This window comes from Schistocerca piceifrons, chromosome 7 (genome assembly GCF_021461385.2).
Source record: "Schistocerca piceifrons isolate TAMUIC-IGC-003096 chromosome 7, iqSchPice1.1, whole genome shotgun sequence".
NCBI classification, from domain to species: Eukaryota; Metazoa; Arthropoda; class Insecta; order Orthoptera; family Acrididae; genus Schistocerca; species Schistocerca piceifrons.
In genome coordinates, this window is record NC_060144.1 from 386,252,970 (window position 1) to 386,278,769 (window position 25,800).

The window sequence follows — 25,800 nt, forward strand, 5'->3', positions numbered from 1 at the left end:
CTCACAATACGGGTTTCTTGGTACTGATAAAAGTCAGAAACTGAATGACAGTAGGTATAGCTGGAACTTCCAGGACTTTCTACATATATAAACATACAAAATAGCTGAGCCTGTCAGTAGACACTACGCTATGGACAAATTCGCACACATGGCGGACGCTCAGTCTGAGAGGTTAGGTGTGCATAGACAGAATGCTCGCACGTACACCGATATGAAATTTAAGAATCTTGACGCAAGAATCGATAAGGTTGTAAGGGAATTAAAAGACACTCACAAACTTCTTGCGCTTAACCAAAATCGGCTAGAGAATATAATTAGCATAATTGAGGGGAAGATAGAAGATGATGTGGTTGTTATTGAAGAAGGTGGTGTGGGAAACAAGCGTAAGAAGAAAAACAACAAAGCATTTATAAAACCACGTGATACATAGAGCTCTGATTAGATGTCGACAAAGCATAAAGTTATTCAGGCGCACAAAGCAGTTCGAGAGAAATTACATTTGCTAAAGTTGGGACATGTGGATCACGAGCAAACACTAAGAGAAACTTTTAATCCGGTTACCAAATCTATCAGTAAGATGGCTTCGCGTGATAATGATCCAATCACAGCCACGCCTTCACTGTTGTATCCCCCCTACCCTCCTTCTCTGCACCCTTCAACTCCTTTCCCAAGGTGGCTTCCATCAACTCCCCTTCCCGGATGATGCCCTCTCTCCCTCCATTTATCCCTCCTATCAAATCTGATCCTCACACCCCTCCTTTCCTCCATCCTTTACCTGGGCTCCCTCTCCCCCCCACTTCCATCCTGTTTTCTCCGCACCCACCCTCTCCCTACCTCCCCCCAAGTCCTTTTGTATTCTCCTCCTCTGCCTTCCCCACTCCCTGTCACGTCTGCCCAGAACCCCCGCCCCTCTTATGGGTCCTCATCCTCCATCGGCTCTTTCCCCCCTCCCCCCCTTTGTTTTTCCACTCCTGCCCCTCCTTTTATTTTTCCCTTCTTCTGTCCAGGTTCCCCCCACCTGCCCTCAGCTGTGGCACGTTATATTTGCCAACTTTTTAGTGCAGTGTTCAAGTGAAAGTTCAGTGTTGTTCGTCTTTTTAAAGTGTTGCGAACAGAAATCATGCTGTCACTTGGTGTAAATTTTACGTCTCTTGCGAACAGAAAACAGACTGTCGCTGTGTCTTTTTAATTGTCTGTCTATTATTTTACCTGTCTGCTTCATATATATATTTTATTTGCATCATCATCCCTTTGTTTCTGTGTTTTAAGTTCCACAATTTTTTCCGCAATGTTAAAATTTAAGTCTCCGATTTTATCACCTGTTTTTAAAACAAATTCTGTAGGCTGAAGAGCGGCATACTAAGCTGCTGCCAGCCCGACCCCTTCGGTGGGAAATCGAAACTCAATAAAGAAAAAAAAAAAAAAAAAAATACACCGTATGTCTGCTGGTGCAGCCGACAAAGACGGCAAAAGCCCAATTAAAGGGTGTCAACGCAAACTTAGTCACAATGACATAATTCATATCACCAATCTATTTATCTCCACCCCCCTTTCACTCTTCCCTCCTCTACCCCCCTCTCGTTTTTCCTTGTCCTATCATTTCCATTCCCATCAAGCAAATGCTTGGCGAAGAGCTCCCAAAAATGAACTCACCTCACATTCACCTGCTCATTGAGAAGGCACACGCTAGCTGATCTATGATGACAAAAGATCTTCATATCCTCTAGCAAATCAAGATAATTTCCCTTTTCTGCTCTATGTAGTAACCTCACATGTGTCTCAATTCGAGGAAGTCCAGGTCCTCTATTTATAACGTGGGCTGCAAAATTTGACCTATCAGCTGCATCCTTTCTGTCAACGGCGACATGTTCAGCAAATCTAGTTTCAATTTTACAGCTTGGACAAAGTATTTTGTAAACCCCTGACTGGTGTAAAACTTTTACTTTATCTATGCCATGGTATAAAATTTGTCCCAAATTATTCTTGGTTGAAAAAGCAATCTTAACCTTGAGTTTCCTAAAAATAGCTGCAACTTTAAGACTAACTGCCCCATAGTATGGTAAAGAAATATATTTCATTGCTTCATTTTTCCCTACAATTACTTCATTTGCTCCCATGTCTTTATATTTACTAGCAAATTTTTCATAACTTTCTTGAACAAAGGGTAGCGGATAGTCATTAGATTTAGCTACGGAAAAAATAATATCTAACTCAGTTTTATGATCCTCTTCAGAAAGTGGGGTACAGAAAACACGATTCAATGCAAATCTGAAAAATGCTGATTAGGGTGGGCTGAATGACAGTTTATGTCTTTTTTTGAAATATGCCAAAACGAAGCCCTCCGTAACTATTCCTTATGTATAGATCCAAAAAACTAATAACCTCATTCGTTTTTTTTTCCAGTCAGGGGCTTACAAAATACTTTGTCCAAGCTGTAAAATTGAAACTAGATTTGCTGAACATGTCGCCGTTGACATGTGCCGAGCATTTGCTTGATGGGAATGGAAATGATAGGACAAGGAAAAACGAGAGGGGGGTAGAGGAGGGAAGAGTGAAAGGGGGGTGGAGATAAATAGATTGGTGATATGAATTATGTCATTGTGACTAAGTTTGCGTTGACGCCCTTTAATTGGGCTTTTGCCGTCTTTGTCGGCTGCACCAGCAGACATATGGTGTATTTTTTTTTTTTCTTCATTGAGTTTCGATTTCCCCCCGAAGGGGTCGGGCTGGCAGCAGCTTAGTATGCCGCTCTTCAGCCTACAGAATTTGTTTTAAAAACAGGCGATAAAATCGGAGACTTAAATTTTAACATTGCGGAAAAAAATGTGGAACTTAAAACACAGAAACAAAGGGATGATGATGCTAATAAAATATATATGAAGCAGACAGGTAAAATAATAGACAGACAATTAAAAAAACACAGCGACAGTCTGGTTTCTGTTCGCAAGAGACATAAAATTCACACCAAGCGACAGCATGATTTCTGTTCGCAACACTTTAAGAAAACGAACAACACTGAACTTTCACTTGAACACTGCACTAAAAAGTTGGCAAATATAACGTGTCACAGCCGAGGGCAGGTGGGGGGAACCTGGACAGAAGATGGGAAAAATAAAAGAAGGGGCAGGAGAGGAAAAACTAAGGGGGGGGGGGGAAGGAGCCGATGGAGGATGAGTACCCATAAGAGGGGCGGGGGTTCTGGGCAGACGTGACAGGGAGTGGGGAAGGCAGAGGAGGAGAATACAAAAGGACTTGGGGGGAGGTAGGGAGAGGGTGGGTGCAGAGAAAACAGGATGGAAGAGGGGGGGGGGGAGAGGGAGCCCAGGGAAAGGATAGAGGAAAGGAGGGGTGTGAGGATCAGAGTTGATAGGAGGGATAAATGGAGGGAGAGAGGGCATCATCCGGGAAGGGGAGTTGATGGAAGCCACCTTGGGAAAGGAGATGAAGGGTGTAGAGAAGGAGGGTAGGGGGGACACAACAGTGATGGCGTGGCGGGGGGGGGGGGGGAGAGGAGGGAGCAACCAGGGGGTGAGAGGGATCAAGGCAGCGGTAGGGGCAGAGTAGGCGGAGATGTTTGAGGAATAGTAGGAGATGGGGGAAAGGAATGAAGTCATAGAGGATCCACGTGGGGGACGGGAGGCGTATACGGGAGGCGAGGCGGAGTGCATGACGCTCAAGGATCTGGAGGGACTTTTTCCGGCAGACACATGGGCTGCTCCCAGCACAGGGGCCCACTCGCCACCTTCCTCGTGCCGCTGCTAAGTCAAAGCATCCCGTCACTGTCCATCACACGCCGCCCCGCAGACCAGATTTGTACCGAAAGCCTCTCTAGCAAAGAGATTCTACACAACCATCGATTCCACCTGAAAGGCACAAAGTCGAAAAATACCAAAACTTTGTGGAAAGTTTCGATGCACGGCGCTACAGCGCCAAGGGACTAGAGTGTGAAATAAATGTCAACATGATGCCTCTACCTGTTCCTAAGAGAGAGGGTTTTTAAAGTCGGACAGACAGAAAGACAGACGGGCAACAGAGTGATCGTGTAATGGTTCCTTTTTTGCCGACTGAAGTAACGAACCCTAAAAATGGAATTTTGGAATTTCACCTCCGCTTGGATAACTTCCTGCCGACGACTGTGACGCAGGCGCTTCAAAATTCAGCCACAAGATGGCTTTCGAATGAGGTTAATTGGGCTGGTGGGGGGGGGGGGGGGGAGTATCAACTATAAATTTTAGTGGCGTGGCAAAAAGTGGCTTCACTAGAATGACATAACTGGAATATGGGTGCATATATGCAGACAGAAGCGACGAATGAAAATTGTACCAATACTGGGGTTCGAACCCATGTCTCCTGGTTACTAGGCAGATGTGCTAACCACTACGCCACCTGGCGCAGCGGCTTTGCTCAACTGAACGGATTACCTTTGCACACCTCCCTCCTCAATGCACAATTCCTAGTCACACCTAAACCGACTTCCTATTCTCCCTAAACTCGAACAGCAATACAGAGACTTTCTAACAGTACTGGGATAGCACGTCAGCATCGAAGAAACAAGCAGCTGTTTATTTATTGTTCTCTCTCTTCATTTATAACATCGTGATATGAATGCAACGAAACATAGCTCTTGAGTTTTCACCAGTCGTCTGTCATTAATAAAAATTAATGTCTTGTAAAATTTCTGCGGTTTTCAGTTATACAAAGCACTATACTGAGAAACAGTTTATAACGTTTAATCACAAGTTACAGCTCTACATCTACATTTATACTCCGCAAGCTACCTAACGGTGTGTGGCGGAGGGCACTTTACGTGCCACTGTCATTACCTCCCTTTCCTGTTGCAGTCGCGTATGGTTCGCGGGAAGAACGACTGCCGGAAAGCCTCCGTGAGCGCTCGAATCTCTCTAATTTTACATTCGTGATCTCCTCGGGAGGTATAAGTAGGGGGAAGCAATAAATTCGATACCTCATCCAGAAACGCACCCTCTCGAAACCTGGACAGCAAGCTACACCGCGTTGCAGAGTGCCTCTCTTGCAGAGTCTGTCACTTGAGTTTGCTAAACATCTCCGCAACGTTATCACGCTTACCAAATAACCCTGTGACGAAACGCGCCGCTCTTCTTTTAGGTCGAACGAGTGTTTTGTAAGCCACCTCTTTTGTTGATGGACTACATTTTCTAAGGACTCTCCCAATGAATCTCAACCTGGCACCCACCTTACCAACAATTCATTTTATATGATCATTCCACTTCAAATCGTTCCGCACGCATACTCCCTGATATTTTACAGAAGTAACTGCTACCAGTGTTTGTTCCGCTATCATATAATCATACAATAAAGGATCCTTCTTTCTATGTATTCGCAATACATTACATTTGTCTATGTTAGGGTCAGTTGCCACTCCCTGCACCAAATGCCTATCCACTGCAGACCTTCCTGCATTTCGCTTCAATTTTCTAATGCTGCAACTTCTCTGTATACTACAGTATCATCCGCGAAAAGCCGCCTGGAACCTCCGACACTATCTACTAGGTCATTTATATATATTGTGAAAAGTAATGGTCCCATAACACTCCCCTGTGGCAAGCCAGAGGTTACTTTATCGTCTGTAGACGCCTCTCCATTGAGAACAACATGCTGTGTTCTGTTTGCTAAAAACTCTTCAATCCAGCCACACAGCTGGTCTGATATTCCGTAGTCTCTTACGTTGTTTATCAGGCGACAGTGTGGAACTGTATCGAACGCCTTCCGGAAGTAAAGGAAAATGGCATCTACCTGGGAGCCTGTATCTAATATTTTCTTGGTCTCATGGACAAATGAAGCGAGTTGGGTCTCACACGATCGCTGTTTCCGGATCCATGTTGATTCCTACAGAGTAGATTCTGGGTTTCCAGAAATAACATGATACGCGAGCAAAAAACATGTTCCAAAATTCTACAACAGATCCATATCAAAGATATAGGTCTATAGTTTTGCGCATCTGCTCGACGACCCTTCTTGAAGACTAGCACTGCCTGTGCTCTTTTCCAATCATTTGGAACCTTCCGTTCCTCTAGAGACTTGCGGTACACGGCTGTTAGAAGGGGGGCAAGTTCTTTTGCGTACTCTGTGTAGAATCGAATTGGTATTCCGTCAGGTCCAGTGGACTTTCCTCTGTTGAGTGATTTCAATTGCTTTTCTATTCCTTGGACAGTTATTTCGATGTCAGCCATTTTTTCGTTCGTGCGAGGATTTAGAGAAGGAACTGCCGTGCGGTCTTCCTCTGTGAAACAGCTTTGGAAAAAGGTGTTTAGTATTTCAGCTTTACGCGTGTCATCCTCTGTTTCAATGCCATCATCATCCCAGAGTGTCTGGATATGCTGTTTCGAGCCACTTACTGATTTAACGTAAGACGAGAACTTCCTAGGATTTTCTGTCAAGTCGGTACATAGAATTTTACTTTCGAATTCACTGAACGCTTCGCGCATAGCCCTCCTTACGCTACCTTTGACATCGCTTAGCTTCTGTTTGTCTGAAGAGGTTTTGGCTGCGTTTAAACTTGCAGTGAAGCTCTCTTTGCTTTCGCAGTAGTTTTCTTTGTTGTTGTACCACGGTGGGTTTTTCCCGTCCCTCACAGTTTTACTCGGCACGTACCTGTCTAAAACGCATTTTACGATTGCCTTGAAGTTTTTCCATAAACACTCAACATTGTCAGTGTCGGAACAGAAATTTTCGTTTTGATCTGTTAGGTAGTCTGAAATCTGCCTTCTATTACTCTTGCTAAACAGATAAACCTTCCTCCCTTTTTTTATATTCCTATTAACTTCCATATTTAGGGATGCTGCAACGGCCTTATGATCACTGATTCCCTGTTCTGCACGTACAGAGTCGAAAAGTTCGGGTCTGTTTGTTATCAGTAGGTCCAAGATGTTATCTCCACGAGTCGGTTCTCTGTTTAATTGCTCGAGGTAATTTTCGGACAATGCACTCAGTATAATCAACACAGACCTTGGTTCTTTTTGGGCTTCAACACGAATCCCGTATTTGGCAGAAATTTTCATTCGTTGATTCAGTCTGCGGATATACATCACAGGTGACTGAGTCTTGAAAAGGTCACTGAGCCGTGGCAGCTTCTGCGAGGGCGCTCGCCCAGTCCTACTGGCGCCACTTGTGCGCGCGTTCCATCGATTCTAGCCCTCGTCGTATCATCTTCGCTTGGTTCTGTGTTCCCTCTGGGGCTGTGTGGTAGCGTGTGGTGCGTGGAACACGGATCTGGACGGGATATGCTTGAGTACTCGGCGTTGCACCGAGTTGAAACCGTTGACTGCTGGGCTATGTAGGCCCGCGTTTTCTGCAGCGTTGACCGTTGCTACCGGCGAGTTTGGCGGGCAAGGAGCGGTTCTGGTCGCGTGCAACCTGGTTACGAAGGGTATCAGTCAATTTCGGTGTGCAAAATACGTCGAGACGTATTGAAAAACTTGTTAGCAGCGTCGAGCAAGAGGGCAATACTATCCAGTGCCGACCTGGAGTCCTGAAGCTATAGGCCTCTTTGACATTTATTTGAAATTATGTATGAAGACTGTTCATTAAGTACTGTACTTAAAGATTGTGTGAGCTGGCCAGAATCCGGTTCTGCCTTTGAGGGACCCCTTTTGGGGCTGTATATGACAAGTCAATCTGGAGGTTTCTGTAGGCGCCAAGCTAGTATTTTGCAATATTAATATGGTACTTGAAATCATTGTTTGTTATCATTGAGTATTTGATAATAATGATTGTAATTTCTGTTTGTGGCTGTTCCTGGGGGCCGCGCGGTCTGAGGCTCTTGTCACGATTCGCGCGGCTGCCCTGTTGTCACGATTCGCGCGGCTGATTGAGTAACATCGGGGACGGGCTACAACCCTGTCTCACTCCCTTCCCAACCACTGCTTTCCTTTCATGCCCCTCGACTCTTATAACTGCCATCTGGTCTCTGTACAAATTGTAAATAGCCTTTCGCTCCCTGTATTTTACCCCTGCCACCTTTAGAATTTGAAAGAGAGTATTCTAGTCAACATTGTCAAACGCTTTTTCTAAGTCTACAAATGCTATAAACGTAGGTTTGCCTTTCCTTAATCTTTCTTCTACGATAAGTCGTAAAGTCAGTATTGCCTCACGTGTTCCAACATTTCTACGGAATCCAAACTGATCTTCCCCGAGGTCGGCTTCTACCAGTTTTTCCATTCGTCTGTAAAGAATTCGCGTTAGTATTTTGCAGCTGTGACTTATTAAACTGATAGTTCGGTAATTTTCACATCTGTCGACACCTGCTTTCCTTAGGATTAGAATTATTATATTCTTCTTGAAGTCTGAGGAAATTTCACCTTGCTCACCAGAAGGTAGAGTTTTGTCAGGACTGACTCTCCCAAGGCCGTCAGTAGTTCTAATGGAATGTCGTCTACTCCCGGGGCGTTGTTTCGACTCAGGTCTTTGAGTGCTCTGTCAAACTCTTCACACAGAATCGTATCTCCCATTTCATATTATCCTCAATTACATTGCCCTTGCATAGACCCTCTATATACTCCTTCCACCTTTCTGATTTCCCTTCTTTGCTTAGAACTGGGTTTCCATCTGAGCCCTTGATATTCATACAAGTGGTTCTCGTATCTCCAAAGGTCTCTTTAATTTTCCTGTAGGCAGTATCTATCTTACCCCTAGTGAGATAAGCCTCTACATCCTTACATTTGTCCTCTAGCCATCCCTGCTTAGCCATTTTGCACTTCCTGTCGATCTCATTTTTGAGACGTTTGTATTCCTTTTTGCCTGCTTCATTTACTGCATTTTTATATTTTCTCCTTTCATCAATTAAATTCAATATTTCTTCTGTTACCCAAGGATTTCTACTAGCCCTCGTCTTTTTACCTACATGATCCTCGGCTGCCTTCACTACCTTATCCCTCAGAGCTACCCATTCTTCTTCTACTGTATTTCTTTCCCCCATTCCTGTCAATTGCTCCCTTATGCTCTCGCTGAAACTCTGTACAACCTCTGATTTAGTCAATTTATCCAGGTCGCATCTTCTGAAATTCCCACCTTTTTGCAGTTTCTTTAGTATTGTTATTAAATAAAAATGTGTTGATAAACGGCGCATCAAGTTGGGTCACCCTTCCACGCGTTTTCCTTAAATTGATGACGATCAAAAATGGTTCAAATGGCTCTGAGCACTATGGGACTTAACATCTGTGGTCATCAGTCCCCTAGAACTTAGAACTACTTAAACCTAACTAACCTAAGGACATCACACACATCCATGCCCGAGGAAGGATTCGAACCTGCGACCGTAGCAGTCGCGCAGTTCCGGACTGAGCGCCTAGAACCGCGAGACCACCGCGGCCGGCCCTGATGACGATCCTCGTTGTTCAAATGGCTCTGAGCGTTATGGGACAACAAACGGTTCAAATGGCTCTGAACACTGTGCGACTTAACTTCTGAGGTCATCAGTCGCTTAGAAGTTAAACCTAACCTAAGGACATCACATACATGCATGCCCGAGGTAGGATTCGAACCTACGACCGTAGCAGCAGCGCGGTTCCGGACTGAAGAGCCCAGAACCGCTCGGCCACAGCGGCCGGCGATCTTCGTTGTGGGACTGTTACTGGCACCGTATACTTTCATATCGAACGTGGGTGTTTCCACCCGCAACTTCAGTGGCGTCAATCGCGTGATGTCACCTTAGTTGCATATGGAAAGCCGGCTTTTTCTTGGGGATGAGGGGCGAATGCGCCTAGAATGCAAGACCGCCCCTGCGTGTGGCGCGCACGGCGGCCACTGTAGCGCCAGCGGCGGCTACCGGAAGGCAGCGGCGGGCCGGCCGGCGGCGGCTGTGGTGGGGGCGGCCCACGCCCGCGGGCCGCGCTGCCCGGCGGCCGGCGCCAGTGTGGCCACCGCCGACGCCCCGCCATGTCCAGCAGCCCGGCGCGCGACCGCCTGGAGCTGGAGATGCACGCCGTGCCGCCCGCCGGCGACGACGCGGAGGGCGGCGACGGGCAGCCGCAGCGCTTCGAGGTGTTCGCCGTGGCGGACGAGTGGCGCTCGCTGGGCCAGCTGACGAGGGAGGTGCCGCCGCGGGCAGAGCACTACCGCGACTTCACCAACTCGCCGCACGCCTACCGGCCCACGCTCGACGAGCTGCACGAGGGCAAGTACTCCGGCAAGGTAAGCCGCCGCGCGCCGGGACCGCCCCCACCTGTTGCCGCACGCCGCCGGCTGCGCCCCCGCGCGCTCTCGTGCCCGTCACCCCGTTACGTCCACCTATCACCTCACACTTGTACCCGTTTTATTTCGTCAACCGTTCGGGAAACTGAAATTAGGTTTTCGGCAAAACGTAGTATGCAGAGGGGCACGTAATTTGCAGGTACAGTAGAGCGTCGATTATCCGAAGTAATTGGGGGACATGGGTGTTCGGAAAACTGGTTTGTTCGGATAATCGAACTGTACATGTTTATTTGCCAAAAAGAAGTACTGTACAGTAAATTTATTCATAAAAACAGGCATCTCTTTTAGTATTACAAAGTAACATACAAAGGCAACTTCAGTAGGAATATCTAGTATGTGGCACAGTTTATTAAACAAAAATATATACATATCACATACGCACTTAGTATGAACATACACACAGTATACAAAATTAACGTTTAAAAAAATCCTTTATTTTGGTCTGTCTAAGCAAGCCTACACGCTTATGAGCAGCTAAGTCACGTACTTTTTTCATTACAGATATCTGAAACTGGTCACTTTCATCTTGGGCTTCAAACCATCGCAAGGCAGTATCTAAACAAGTAAACGCCTCAGAAGCTGTTGGTACACTTTCATCTTCACTTTCTTGAGCACTGACTGATGAGATGCTGGCGGCGTCATCTTTATCAGTGACGACGTTTACAATCTCGCTGTCCTGCATGATTTGGTGTCCTGGATCTGCATCATCGATTTTCATCCATTCATTAACGTCTTCTTCATCCCATTCGTGGCAATCTATTTCTTTTAGCATACCGAGAATTTCGGACATATCATTCTGTTCGTCATTTTTTTGGTAGTGAGGGGGATGATGGACGGTAGGGTGGGAGAGTAACAGGTGCGAGCGAGTACACAGTTCGGTTAAGCGGCCGTTCGGTTGACTGACTTTCGGATAATCGACGCTCTACTGTACCTCATGTAGGGATGGCGATTATCACCGAAGCAGCCGGTTTTTCGTCACGCCAATTCAACCCAGCTGTTAAACCCTGCCGGTCGGAGTGGCCGTGCGGTTCTAGGCCCTACAGTCTGGAACCGACCGACCGCTACGGTCGCAGGTTCGAATCCTGCCTCGGGCATAGCTGTGTGTGATGTCCTTAGGTTAGTTAGGTTTAATTAGTTCTAAGTTCTAGGCGACTGATGACCTCAGAAGTTAAGTCGCATAGTGCTCAGAGCCATTTGAACCAATTTTTTTGTTAACCCCTCTCAAAATAACCAGTTTCTGAAATGACCGATTTTCGTTTTTTATTCTCATTATTTCCTGTAGTAAACGTAGAAATCGAATAAAGAATGAAAAACTGTGACTCTTTTGATTTCAAGATACATAGAATCAGAATATTAAATTAAATACACGATAAAAGAAAACTTAATCCGTCCACCGTTCCGTTTTCAAATGGTTCAAATGGCTCTGAGCACTAAGGGACTTAACATCTCAGGTCATCAGTCCCCTAGAATTTAGAACTACTTAAACCTAACTAACCTAAGGACGTCACACACATCTATGCTCGAGGCAGGATTCGAACCGTAGCGGTCGCGCGGTTCCAGACTGAAGCGCCTAGAACTGCTCAGCCACACAGGCCGGCCGTTCCGTTTTCCTCGAAAAGTGATACGTGGTTGATTACTAGAAAAATCGCCAGTACTCTCCTATTTGTTCTAATTTTTTGAAACTCTGCCAAAAATCATACTGTAGTTGGGGATCATATCACTATTTGGACATTAGGGATAGGTAGTTCTAAAAGGTGAAATCTGAGTGTGAAGAACTCTGATTTTGCTTCAATTCGTCCGTTATCAAGGGCTACAGGCAGATAGAGGGTTATATTATGTAGACAGGCATCCACAATTAGCTGCTTGCTATTTTTATTGTTTATTATGAGTGAATATTTAAGTTTTTAATTTATTGCTGTTACCATAGTAAAGGAAACGAAAGAAAAATGTGGAGTAGGAATTAAAATCCATGGAGGAGAAATAACAACTTTGAGCTTTGCCGATGACATTGTAATTCTGTCAAAGACAGCAAAGGCCATGAGTTTTGCTATTTGGAGAGCGAAATAACTGATGATGGTTGAAGTAGAGAGGATATAAAATGTAGACTGGCAATGGCAAGGAAAGAGTTTTTGAAGAGGACAAATTTGTTAACATCGAGTATAGGTTTAAGTGTCAGGAAGTCTTTTTTAAAAGAATTTGTATGGAGTGTAGCCATCTATGGGTGTGAAACATGAATGATAAATAGTTTAGACAAGTAGAGAATAGAATCTTTCGAAATGTGGCACTACAGAAGAATGCTGAAGATTAGATCACGTAACTATTGAGGAGGTACTGAATAGAATTGGGGAGAAGAGGGATTTGTGGCACAACTTAACAAAAGAAGGGACCGGTTGGTAGGACATTTTCTGAGGCATGAAGGGATCACCAATTTAGTATTGGAAAGCACCGTGGAGGGTAAAAATCGTAAAGAGAGACCAAGAGATGAATACACTAAGCAGATTCAAAAGGATGTAGGGTGCAGAACTTACTTCGAGATGAAGAAGCTTGCACAGGATAGTGTAACATGGAGAACTGCATCAAACCAGTCTCTGGACTCAAGACAACAACAACTTTTACCATAATTTCCTTCCTCTTTCATTATTTTATTGAAATGGCAGACAAAACTTCAATCTCTTAAAGCAAATGCAGCAATGTGCCTCAGGGCTACGTCACAGCGTAAAAATATTTCCAGACTATGGTTGGTGCCATTCTGCAACGAGAAAATGCCGTATAGAGTACTATGAGGTATGCGAGTCTTGCACACTAAATGTACACGGCCACGTAACCACGACACGCGGCAATAGGGGTATTATTGTCGCAACAATTCCGTACCAATTCTTATTCCATACATTTGTTGTTCGTTTCGTCCGGATTGCTATGAAAAAAAAGCTCTGATCGGTTTTCGCATTTTCTGTAATAACGAAATATTTCAAACCAGTGCGGATTCTATTTAAAGAAAGTTCATTTAAAAAAGAAAGAAAATTAGTACTGCTGTTATGGCTAATTGATATTTCGGTTTTTTGCTCGGTAATTAATAAAAAGTAAAAAAAAAATGTTATAACCTAGACTGAACAGGGACCGAAAAATACCGGTTATTCAGAATTAAATTACCGGTATCAGTTTAAACCAGTCGGTTTTTCGCATCCCTAACCTCAGTCGGTAATAACGGAATTCTTATACTATCACTCTGTTATTTGTCTGTCTGATAAGACCACTTTTTCTCAGAAACAGGTATAGGTATCAAGCTGAAATTTAGGCAGATACATAGGTCTTCGATCTCTTGGTGGTATAAAAAATTCAAGGTTCTAAGTCAGTGCAATTAAATACACTGCCATTTATGTCACACATTTTGATGCTCACTCATCGAAACTTATGGGGTACCTCTCGTTGACCTAGAATCATGAAATTTGCCAAGTAGCAAGGTTTCATAGAACAAGTAAAGGAAGAAACCTGAAAATTGTTAACCTGTAATTATATCATACAAAAAATATTCTTTTTCTATTTGTTGCCTGTCTGTCTATCCGTCCATCTGTTAAAACCCTTTTACTCATAAACAGATAGAGGTATCAAATTGACATTTACGTCAAATATCAATGTCTACGATCTCCTGGCGGTGTAAAAAATCATCTTCTAAGTCAGTGTAATCAAAAGGTATGGCTATCAATGTCACACTTTTGACATTCACAAATTCACTCATCAAAACATACATACATAATTAAATATGTATGGAAACCTCAAGCGCGAGTCCTACCAGCATTTGTCAGGTTTTTGTGTACGTGTAATATGCAATCAGTCGCTTTTTAAATATGATACGATTATTGTACCACTAAATAGTTTTCCAACCACTTCAGGCTCGTCATCAAATGGAAGTGTTACAGAAGCATTTTCTGGAGCACGTGCGGCTCGATCGTTGTGACTCCACTTCCTCGTGGCATCCATGATAAATTCATTCCGATAAACTACATTTTGGTAGTTTACACACGCAAACACACAGTACTTACGCGCATTTGGTTTCACAGTAAACGAACACTGAACTCACATGCTCGAATTTACGTTCAGTGCTTGTTTTTAATGTACGTTACTGGAAAGGATAGTACGAGACAGCGCAAGCACGTGGACATCAGCACTTAGTTGCACATGGTCCAGAAAATATCGTTTCCGTGACACCGTCTTCTGCGAATGAAACTGCAGTGAGTAGTAAAATAGTTAATGGTATCATAAATCTTATCACTTTCTAAAAGCGACTGTTTGCATATTACAGACGTACTACTTCGTCCTCAATGGATGTAATGCATTCACGTAATTTTGTTGCACGTTTAAGCCACTTAAAACTTGTATCAACCGAGATATTGAAGTAAATATGTTTGTAAATCGAACGATGCCATTTGATTAATGGTACTTGACAGCTCTGGAAAAGACGTGCGCAGTGTTACAGTGGTTGTTAATGTTGACAGTGAAACTATTCATAAAATCGTCCGTGAGACGTGCTGAATTTCAAACGCAAAGCGGCCGGAATCGTTTATTACGATGTAAACGCTGCCAAGTGTGGTTCTCGTACACATCGCAGCAAGTGCAATTATCTTCCAGTTTTTTTCTGCTAGTTCTTATGACCGTCCGCCGACGCAACTATCCAGCACACAATAGCATCGCTAGCCCACGCTATTAAGTGCTGCTGGTCGTTAATGTATACACTCTCGATTATGCTTTCTAGTTTAGTGTTATGGTCAAAACAATGGAACTCCACTTATTGTTATTTAAGAGGTTGTAGCTCTTAGAAAATTTTTTTCACACGCATATCGTCTACTGATTTCGAGTTATGATGTGTTGAATTTGGTATCCGAGTAGATGTGGCTCGAAGAGAATCTCTACATCAGGGTTTTCCAAACTTCTCCTCTGATGCAACACTTTGAAAATTCGGGTGTTTTGATGAAAGTCCTTGTTTATTTTGAAAGTTGATAGAATTCTGAAAGAACGAGAAACTCGTTCTGTTCAGCGATTACTTCAATTTCAAATCATAATTAATAACAAAAAATCATCATTAAGTTTAAAAAAATTAGTGTCACCAAAACATTGAAAAGGAATGCCATGTTATTAATAGTTTTTCGCGTAGCATGTATTCACTTGCTGCGGAACACTGGTGTGCATAGAGTGTTTAAATATAATGTGTATTTTTCGTTAAATGCTTTTTTCCGTGACTTAAATTTTTGGTTCTGAACTCATATTTTCTCAAAATCTGCTCGACAGATTTTTACTCTAGCTTTTTATAGTATCCATTCTCCAGCCAACGAAATTGTTTTGTAATATCATACACCTATAAACTCATAAACAATTCGAAGCTGAAAATTATAAATAAAAAGTGCTTCCATACTTATAGAATTAAAAGTACCTGAAATACAATAGTTTTATTTCATTAGATTGGGTCATAGATATTTTTTGGCGACATTGTAAGTTCCATTTGTCTCCTGTTAATACTTTTTAAGAAAAGATATATGCAGTACTTCTACTACAGCAGTGGAACGTAGTTAGAAGCTGTAAGTTCGTGACAATGAAATATTTTAAAATGAATTCTTTTAATTAACGAGAGCCTTATGTGCATATTAGGTAAATTTTAGAGAAATTGGTATGAAAGTTAATGGGGAAATGAATTTTAAATGTTTTGGAAGAATTGCGTTCAACACTGAGTTATTGCACTCCTAAAAAAAAAAAAAAAAAAAAAAAAAAAAAGATCAAAGAGGTACGAGCCATAAGCTACGTGTATTTTATAGACATTTACAATAGGCCGCGATGCGTTGCAAGTCATAAATCATCATCAAGCGATCATTTAGTAGAATATTAACACATGACTGTAGTATTCTTATAAATTAAATTTCAAAGTATCAGATACATGAGGCATTCGGCTCGCTCGACTGAAAAAATTCAAATATGTGTGAAATCTTGTGGGACGTAACTACTAAGGTCATCAGTCCCTAAGCTTACACACTACTTAACCTAAATTATCCTAGCGACAAACACGCACACCCATGCCCGACGGAGGACTCGAACCTCCGCCGGGACCAACCGGCTCGACTGAAGATTTGTTGCTAAAGACTGGAAAGTTTTACAGGATACACTAATTCACAAAAGGGAAATAAAAGTAATCCGCAGAACTGTAGACTATTTTCAGTAATATCGAGTTGCACTTGCATTTTGGGACATATATCTTGTTCAACCATTACTAAAATACGTCGAAGATGTACTACTGACATACACCAAGCAAAGTTTCAGAAAATCTCTCTCTTCATTCGTCTGAAGTAATGAGTTACCGCCGGCCGGAGCGGCCGTGCGGTTCTAGGCGCTACAGTCTGGAACCGAGTGACCGCTACGGTCCCAGGTTCGAATCCTGCCTCGGGCATGGATGTGTGTGATGTCCTTAGGTTAGTTAGGTTTAATTAGTTCTAAGTTCTAGGCGACTGGTGACCTCAGAAGTTAAGTCGCATAGTACTCAGAGCCATTTGAACCAATGAGTTACCGACAAGGGCTCTTCTGTTGATATCCATACTCGAAGATTACCAGCAGAATACGGACACCGCTCGTTACAAGTAGCTTTATAACAAATGGCGTTCTATGGCATATCGTCTCAACTACGCGACTGAACTCATGATTTCCTGCCATAAGGGTCGCAGTAAAGCATGACTGATGGGAACTCTTGTGGTGAAACTCAGGTCATATCTGGCGACAGAAGCGTTGTAGCTCTTGATCTATATAAATCGTTTGTAAGACAGTCTGAGGAGCCCTCTTAGTATGTTTGCAGATGACACTGTGGGTTCCTAGTCGCTTCAGTCCGGAAGGGGACTGATGACCTCAGTCCCGTAGTGCTTAGAGCCATTTGAACCATTTAAAGCCAACAGAAGATAAAAACGAATTACAAATTACTTAAACAAAATAGTTGAGTATTGAGAAAAGTGTAAACTGATCACGAACAACGAAAAACTTATGCTCTCCGCTTGAGCACTAAGTGAACTCCGTATAATTTCTGTAATATCCTGGATAAACAAATTTAGAGGTTGTCAGTTCAAGGAAATGTCATGGGATTGTAATAAAAACAATTTAAATGGGTTGATATAGAGAATGAGAATCAAAGACTCTGTTTTATAAGCCGAACATATGCGATGTCACGGAAAAAGGACAGAGAATTACTAACTGTAGAAAGAATTAGTTTATAAATATTCAAGTAGTGGTTACGTTAATTGTTCAGTGGGCCTTCCCTCACGACATACTGCTGAAGCCTCATTTTGGTGTGTAGTTTCTTTCGGACATTCGAACGGAAGTCAATTGTATGCCTGCACTTAACTTTGATTGTGTAACCGCTTTAAATGGTTAAGAAAGAGATACACCCTGCTTTTCTGCGTAAAGAGTATGCATCATCGTGAGTGCAGCCTATAATCAAATCTACAGCAATTTGAGTGTCACATTTGTCGAAAGCGAGAATTGTGATAAGAGGTTCTCTGCCTCAGGCAGAGCTTGGGAGACGAATTGGCAGTTTACCTTCAAAGTAAATTGCGTACAAATAGGTGGAAGGACCCAATACTGTTAGATTACACTGTTGCCAATAAATCACGGCAACAGTAGCTACCGTAAAATATCTGGGAGTACCCGCCCCAAGTGGAACAGTCACATAAAACTATTATAGGAAAGCAGATGCCAGGCATGCACTGGAAGATTCGTAAGGATATGTAATGCATTCACGAAAGAAATAGCTTGCAAAACACATGTTCGATTCATGAGTACGACGGACGTCCAGTAAGTTAGGGAACTCATATTTTTCTCGGCCAGTTTCGGTTGAAAAAGTGCGGGATTTGTTGTGGAATATTATGGAATATTCACACTTCAGCACCTACAGCTTGGTGACATTTTGATAAGTGGCGGTGCTATACCTAGTCTTCAAAATGGCGAATGTAACGGAGGTGCGTTTCAAGCAGGTAACTGCGCTGAGTTTCCTTTGCCGGAAAACCGGAGCACCGCAATTATTAATAGATGCATGCTGAATATCTGAGACCTGGCAATGAATAAAAGCACGGTGAGTCGTTGGCAGAGGCGTCTGTGATCACCGCAACAAGGTCGCGAAAATCTGTACATCTCCCGCGTGCTTGCCGGTCGCACACAGCCGTGACTCCTGTAAAACTGGAACGTGCGGACACTCTCATTCGAGGTGATCAGTCAAACACCTCGCTGCTCAACTGAACGTACCTGTTACTAGCGCTGACACACACCTCCACCAGTTGGGGTATTGATAGGTGTGTGCCCGCTGGAATCCTCGCCTCCTAACAGAAAGCAGTAAAGAGCAACGAAGGACCATTGCGCAGAATTGCTTGCGCGTTACGAGGCTGATCGTGACAGTTTTTTGTCGAACATCGTCACAGGTGATGAAACATGGGTTCGCTACTTCGAACCGGAAACTAAACGTCAATCAATGGAGTGGCGTCACACCACTTCTCTTCTGAAGAAATTTTCAAAGCCACACCATCCGTCGGTAAAGTAATGGCGACGATCTTCAGGGACTCTGAAAGAGTTACTCTGTTTGCTGCTACAATCAACTCTGAAGTGTATTGTGCTACCCCCAGGAAACTGAAGAAACGACTGCAGCGTCGCCAAAAAAAAAAAAAAAATGCAAACAAACTTTTCCTTCTCCATGATAACGCAAAACCTCACACAAGTCTGTGATCCGAGAGGAGCTCACAAAACTTGACTGTTCTTCCTCAGTCATCCTACAACACGGATCTCGCACCTTCTGACTCCCATCCGTCTGGGCAGATGAAGGATGCACTCTATGGGAAGCAGTATGTAGATGATGAAATTATTGATACAACAAGATGTTGACTCCAACGTCCAACAATATAGTGATACGATGCCAGCATGCAGTCACTCCAGTAAGGTGGTGTAAGGCCGTCACATTGGACGGAGGTTACGCTGAAAAATAGGGTGTTGTAGCCAAGAGTGGGGAACAATATGGTGTATTGGAATCCTGAATAGAACCAACCTGATTTCTGAAGGACTCCCCTCTCAATGCTCGACGCCAAACTTGACACTTTACGACGTAGGACTGATGGAGAAGATAGACAAGATCGATCGAAGAGCGGCAGGATTTGTCATGGATTCCTTTACTAAGTGGCAGATCCTACAAGGAAGGCACTGCACATTGCAGACAAGTCTGATTTTAAAATTTCAAAAACAAACGTACTATGAAGAGCCAGGCAACAAATAACTTTCTTCAACATACATCTCGGGAAATGATCGCCACACACCTTGAGGGGGCTTGCAGATTATTGGTGTGGGTGTAGAACAGCTTCCTTCAGACACGAGTAACTTGACAGATGTGTGTCTGCAGCATTTCGTAAGGGGGTGAATAAGCAAGTGCTGTAAACGGCTTCAGCATACAGTGTGGTGTTGTGTTTGAATTGGTGACGATGAGAGAGATATGGGAGAGGATGCCGTTACATAGATTACTCCTCGCGGACATTTGCGCACATAGCGGATAACAGTCAAAAGACTCAAATGAGCCTCATCTATGTGACACTGAGGAGAGCTTCCGAATTTGATCCAGAGCACAGACGCAAAGAAAACAGGTGATCGGCTACTTCACGCTACCAGTATCTCTCTCCTTTTGCGGCGAAATACTGGTTGTGAAAATCTTCTTACATATCCGAAATTCGAGCCCGATACCTGCGCATACGCTAGTGACTTCACTTATCTCGGCTCCAGAGGCTTGTCTATGAAGTCACACCTGTCACCGGTTAAAAAACATTTCACTCTACATCTACATCTACATGACTACTCTGCAATTCACATTTAAGTGCTTGGCAGAGGCTTCATCGAACCACAGTCATACTATCTCTCTACCATTCCACTCCCGAACAGCGCGCGGGAAAAACGAACACCTAAACCTTTCTGTTCGAGCTCTGATTTCTCTTATTTTATTTTGATGATCATTCCTACATATGTAGGTCGGGCTCAACAACATATTTTCGCATTCGGAAGAGAAAGTTGGTGACTGAAATTTCGTAAATAGATCTCGCCGCGACGAAAAACGTCTTTGCTTTAATGACTTCCATCCAAACTCGCGTATCATATCTACCACACTCTCTCCCCTATTACGTGATAATACAAAACGAGCTGCCCTTTTTTGCACCCTTTCGATGTCCTCCGTCATTCCCACCTGGTAAGGACCCCACACCGCGCAGCAATATTCTAACAGAGGAGGAACGAGTGTAGTGTAAGCTGTCTCTTTAGTGGACTTGTTTCATCTTCTAAGTGTCCTGCCAATGAAACGCAACCTTTGGCTCGCCTTCCCCACAATATTATCTACGTGGTCTTTCCAACTGAAGTTGTTCGTAATTTTAACACCCAGGTACTTAGTTAAATTGACAGCCTTGAGAATTGTACTATTTATCAAGTAATCGAATTCCAACGGATTTCGTTTGGAACTCATGTGAATCACCTCACACTCTTCGTTATTTAGCGTCAACTGCCACCTGCCACACCATACAGAAATCTTTTCTAAATCGCTTTGCAACTGATACTGGTCTTCGGATGACCTTACTAGACGGTAAATTACAGTATCATCTGCGAACAACCTAAGAGAACTGCTCAGATTGTCACCCAGGTCATTTATATAGATCAGGAACAGCAGAGGTCCCAGGACGCTTCCCTGGGGAACACCTGATATCACTTCAGTTTTACTCGATGATTTGCCGTCTATTACTACGAACTGCGACCTTCCTGACAGGAAATCACGAATCCAGTCGCGCAACTGAGACGATACCCCATAGGCGCGCAGCTTGATTAGAAGTCGCTTGTGAGGAACGGTGTCAAAAGCTTCCCGGAAATCCAGAAATACAGAATCAACTTGAGATCCCCTGTCGATAGCGGCCGTTACTTCGTGCGAATAAAGAGCTAGCTGCGTCGCACAAGAACGATGTTTTCTGAAACCATGCTGATTACGTATCAATAGATCGTTCCCTTCGAGGTGATTCATAATGTTTGAATACAGTATATGCTCCAAAACCCTACTGCAAACCGACGTCTATGATATAGGTCTGTAGTTCGATGGATTACTCCTACTACCCTTCTTAAACACTGGTGCGACCTGCGCAATTTTCCAATCTGCAGGTACAGATCTATCGATGAGCGAGCGGTTGTATATGATTGCTAAGTAGGGAGCTATTGTATCAGCGTAATCTGAAAGGAACCTAATCGATATACAATCTGGACCTGAAGACTAGACCGTATCTACTTCTAAGAAACTCATGCTAGCAGCTGTTCGTGTTTCAAATTCTGGAATATTCCATTCGTCTTCCCTGGTGAAGCAATTTCGGAAAACTGCGTTCAATAACTCCGCTTTAGCGGCACAGTCGTCGGTAACAGTACCATCGGCACTGCGCAGCGAAGGTATTGACTGCGTCTTGCCGCTTGTGTACTTTACATACGACCAGAATTTCTTATGATTTTCTACCAAATTTCGAGACTATGTTTCGTTGTGGAACCTATTAAAGGCATCTCGCATTGAAGTCCGTGCCAAATTTCGCGCGTCTGTAAATTTTAGCCAATCTTCGGGATTTCGCGTTCTTCTGAACTTCGCATGCTTTTTCCGTTGCCTCTGCAACAGCGTTCGGACCTGTTTTGTGTACCATGGGGGATCAGTTCCATCTCTTACCAATTTATGAGGTATGAATCTCTCAATTGCTGTTGCTACTATATCTTTGAATTTGAGCCACATCTCGTCTACATTTGCATAGTCAGTTCGGAAGGAATGGAGATTGTCTCTTAGAAAGGCTTCTAGTGACACTTTATCCGCTTTTTTAAATAAAATTATTTTGCGATTGTTTCTGGTGGATTTGGAAGAAACGGTATTGAGCCTAGCTACAACGACCTTGTGATCACTAATCCCTGTATCAGTCATGATGCTCTCTATTAGCTCTGGATTGTTTCTGGCTAAGATGTCAAGTGTGTTTTCGCAACCATTTACAATTCGCGTGGGTTCGTGGACTAACTGCTCGAAATAATTTTCGGAGAAAGCATTTAGGACAATCTCGGAAGATGTTTTCTGCCTACCACCGGTTTTGAACAAGTATTTTTGCCAACATATCGAGGGAAGGTTGAAGTCCCCACTAACTATAACCGTATGAGTGGGGTATTTATTTGTTACGAGACTAAAATTTTCTCTGAACTGTTCAGCAACTATATCATCGGAGTCTGGGGGTCGGTAGAAGGAACCAATTATTAACTTAGTTCGGCTGTTAAGTATAACCTCCACCCATACCAATTCGCACGGAGTATCTACTTCGACTTCACTACAAGATAAACCACTACTGACAGACACAAACACTCCACCACCAATTCTGCCTAATCTATCTTTCCTGAAAACCGTCTGAGACTTCGTAAAAATTTCTGCAGAACTTATTTCAGGGTTTAGCCAGCTTTCTGTAACTATAACGATTTCAGCTTCTGTGCTTTCTATTAGCGCTTGAAGCTCATGGACTTTCCCAGCACAACTACAACAATTTACAACTACAATTCCGACTGTTCCTTGATCCAAGAACGTCCTGTATTTGCCATGCACCTTTGAGATTGCAGCCCACCCCGTACTTTCCCGAGGCCTTCTATCCTAAAAACCGCCCAGTCCAGCCACACAGCCTCCGCTACCCGTGTAGCCGCCAGCTGAGTGTAATGAACTCCTTATTCAGCGGAACCCGAAACCCCACCACCCTATGGCGCAAGTCAAGGAATCTGCAGCCAACACGGTCGCAAAACCGTCTGAGCCTCTGATTCAGACCCTCCACCCGGCTCTGCATCAAAGGTCCCCAGTCGGTTCTGTCAACGATGCTGCAGATGGTGAGCTCTGCCTTCATCTCGTAAGCAAGACCGGCAGCCTTCACCAAATCAGATAGCCGCTGGAATCCAGAGAGAATTTCCTCAGATCCAAAGCGACACACGTGATTATTGCCGACATGTGCCACGACCTGCAGCTGGCTGCACCCTGTGCTCTTCATGGCATCCGGAAGGACCCTTTCCACATCAGGAATGACTCCACCCGGAATGCACACGTAGTGCACACTGAATTTCTTCCCCTCCTTAGCCGCCATATCCCTAAGGGGCCCCATTACGCGCCAAACATTGGAGCTCCCAACTACCAATAAGCCCACCCTCTGCGATTGCTCGGACCTTGAAGGCTGAGAATCATCCTCTGAAACAGGGCAGGCAGCTGCATCTGGCTCAGTCACAGACAGTGCCTGAAACCTTTTTGTCAGACGCACCGGGGAAGCTTTCTGATCAGCCTCCGGGGACGTCTTTCGCTGCCTGCCACGCCTTGGAACGACCTCCCAATCAACCACAGGCGAGGGCTCAGCCCCACTGCGGGCAGCAACCGGGGCAACCACAGAGGCAGACCGATCTGGGGACAGACGGGACGAGGTTGACATCGCCGTGATACCCAAGTCCGGCTCCCCACAGTGGTGCCTATTGGCAACAGCCTCAAGCTGCGCGACCGAAGTCAGCGCCGCTTGCAGTCAGCCCTCATCCGAACACAGCAATCACAGTCCCTGTCCATTCTAATCGATGTTGAACAACAGTTACTGAAACACGAGTCCGTGCCTAGATAACGCAAGGGAAACACGTAAAGAATGTATGAACTAACGTGTACAAATGCCTAACGATTGCGCTACAATCTGCCTGAATTTACGATTACAGTAACTAAAACTCGAAATTACACCTCATATACGAAACTCACACGCAATTTAAGTAAGAATCTACGAAATAAACACTAAAGCGCGATGCTACAACTCTCAAATACTATAATACTCCCGAAATTTATGAATTAAACAATGCAAGTACCCAAAAACACGCAAAGAACTTAAGAATTAAACTATGTAATAAATAAGTAAGTTAAGAGTATACGACTTGCTGCTGGCAGCTGCTTATCCAACGGCAGCAGGGAGCACACTTTCCACTCTTAAGCCATCTCAGAGAGTCGTAGCAACCCAAGTTTTCGTAAAATATTAAAATTCGCGATAAAATCAAACGACACACGAAGTGTTTCGAGAGCAGGTCCAGCAGGTCCTCATCGTCAGGTAAAACATACAAGAATATTTATGAATGGTTAGTAGGTTTCAAAGATTCTTTTATATTTTACCTTTGAGAATAAAATTAAAATTACCACTAATTCCTAACCTTGACCGCAATTTAAACTAGAATCGAAAACTCCAACCTGTCTGTTTCTGCGGTCCACAGTGAAATGGATCTCTGCGTTGACAACCGATCTTCCCTCTCCATTGTATCTCGCCATCGCTGATAGTAAATTAATAAATATTCTGACCTATTTCTGTAGGCCCTTCGGTCATTACCATTGCTAGAAACTATTATGATGTGCTAGGTAGGGATTCGAATCCGGACTTCGGCCGTTCGGCGGAGATTCTGTTCTCGACTGAAGCAACAGCGGACGATTCACTCTCAGATCCCAACCTCCACTTGTTAGTATCTCTCTCTCCTTCTTTCCAGGAGCTTTCATGGCAAAATACAAGTCATTTGTATGAAAGCATGGTGCCTGTTCTTTCGGATATGTCCGAAAGAAGAGACACCGCGCATTCAATAACTGATGTGCCTCGATGGGGAATCGATGTATCACCTTCAGTGCTGATACACAGTTATGTTCGACCTCCTGCGGGAATCTCAAAGTAGCGAGAGTGGAGGACGTGGATAGGGACTGCGGATAGGTAGCGCTAGGTGGGAATGTGGGTCGGCAGAGAGGCGTGCCGAAACGGTCTGCGTAACTGCGATAAAAACTGTCCATATGGCGCAATGGTTAGCGCGACTGCCTAGCAAGCAGGCGATCTCAGATTCGAACCCCAGTCCAGCAAACATTTTCACTCGTCGCCTCTGATTACTCATAAAGTCCCGATGCAGCTGACATCAATAGTTCCTTCCCTTCACTTTCCTTTTCCCCCTCCACCTTATTCTGGTAACAACCTCTAAACTAAGAAGATACAAAGTATATGAGGACGCCATGAAAGCCTATACTGTTATGTAAAAAACGTTAATAGGTAACAATGTCCGAAAGCTATCTTTCGATGGCAGTACAACGTCGACAACATTGTTAAATAGAAACAACAGTTACATTCTTCACGAGAATGGACTGATAGGCAGTTACAATAGTGCAACGTTATCTGTGGCAAGATTAAAAAAAATAAATAAAAATAAAAAGGTTAAGTTCTTTGACAACTAATCTGGCGCCGAAGAAATCTGATACCTATAAATGGCTGCATGGGTGAAACATAATACGACGGTGAACCACACTCATGCTCATGAATTAAGGATAATGCTGATACATGGTGAAACAACGCTCTGGTGGGTGGATTGCGGGTTTAAATCACCTGGAGGTATGACCATGCGGTGCATTTGACCTGCGGTCATCGCACGGTGGCGCTGGCAGCAGTCCACATAAGCAGAGATGTGTTGGTGCATGTCAAAGTCCGGTGCAGCGAGTAAGTATGCAGTCGTTTTCAG

At 43.9% G+C, this 25,800-nt stretch overlaps 1 protein-coding gene across 1 annotated transcript in view; it reads left to right on the plus strand.

Annotated features, from left to right (window-relative positions):
* The first annotated feature begins 9,912 nt into the window (after nucleotides 1-9,912).
* LOC124805719 (bumetanide-sensitive sodium-(potassium)-chloride cotransporter-like) overlaps nucleotides 9,913-25,800 on the plus strand; it is a 621,615-nt gene continuing 605,727 nt past the window's right edge. Inside the window, exon 1 of the mRNA XM_047266288.1 lies at nucleotides 9,913-10,167. Coding sequence (XP_047122244.1) covers nucleotides 9,913-10,167 — 255 coding nt within the window. The remainder of the gene's footprint in view (nucleotides 10,168-25,800) is intronic.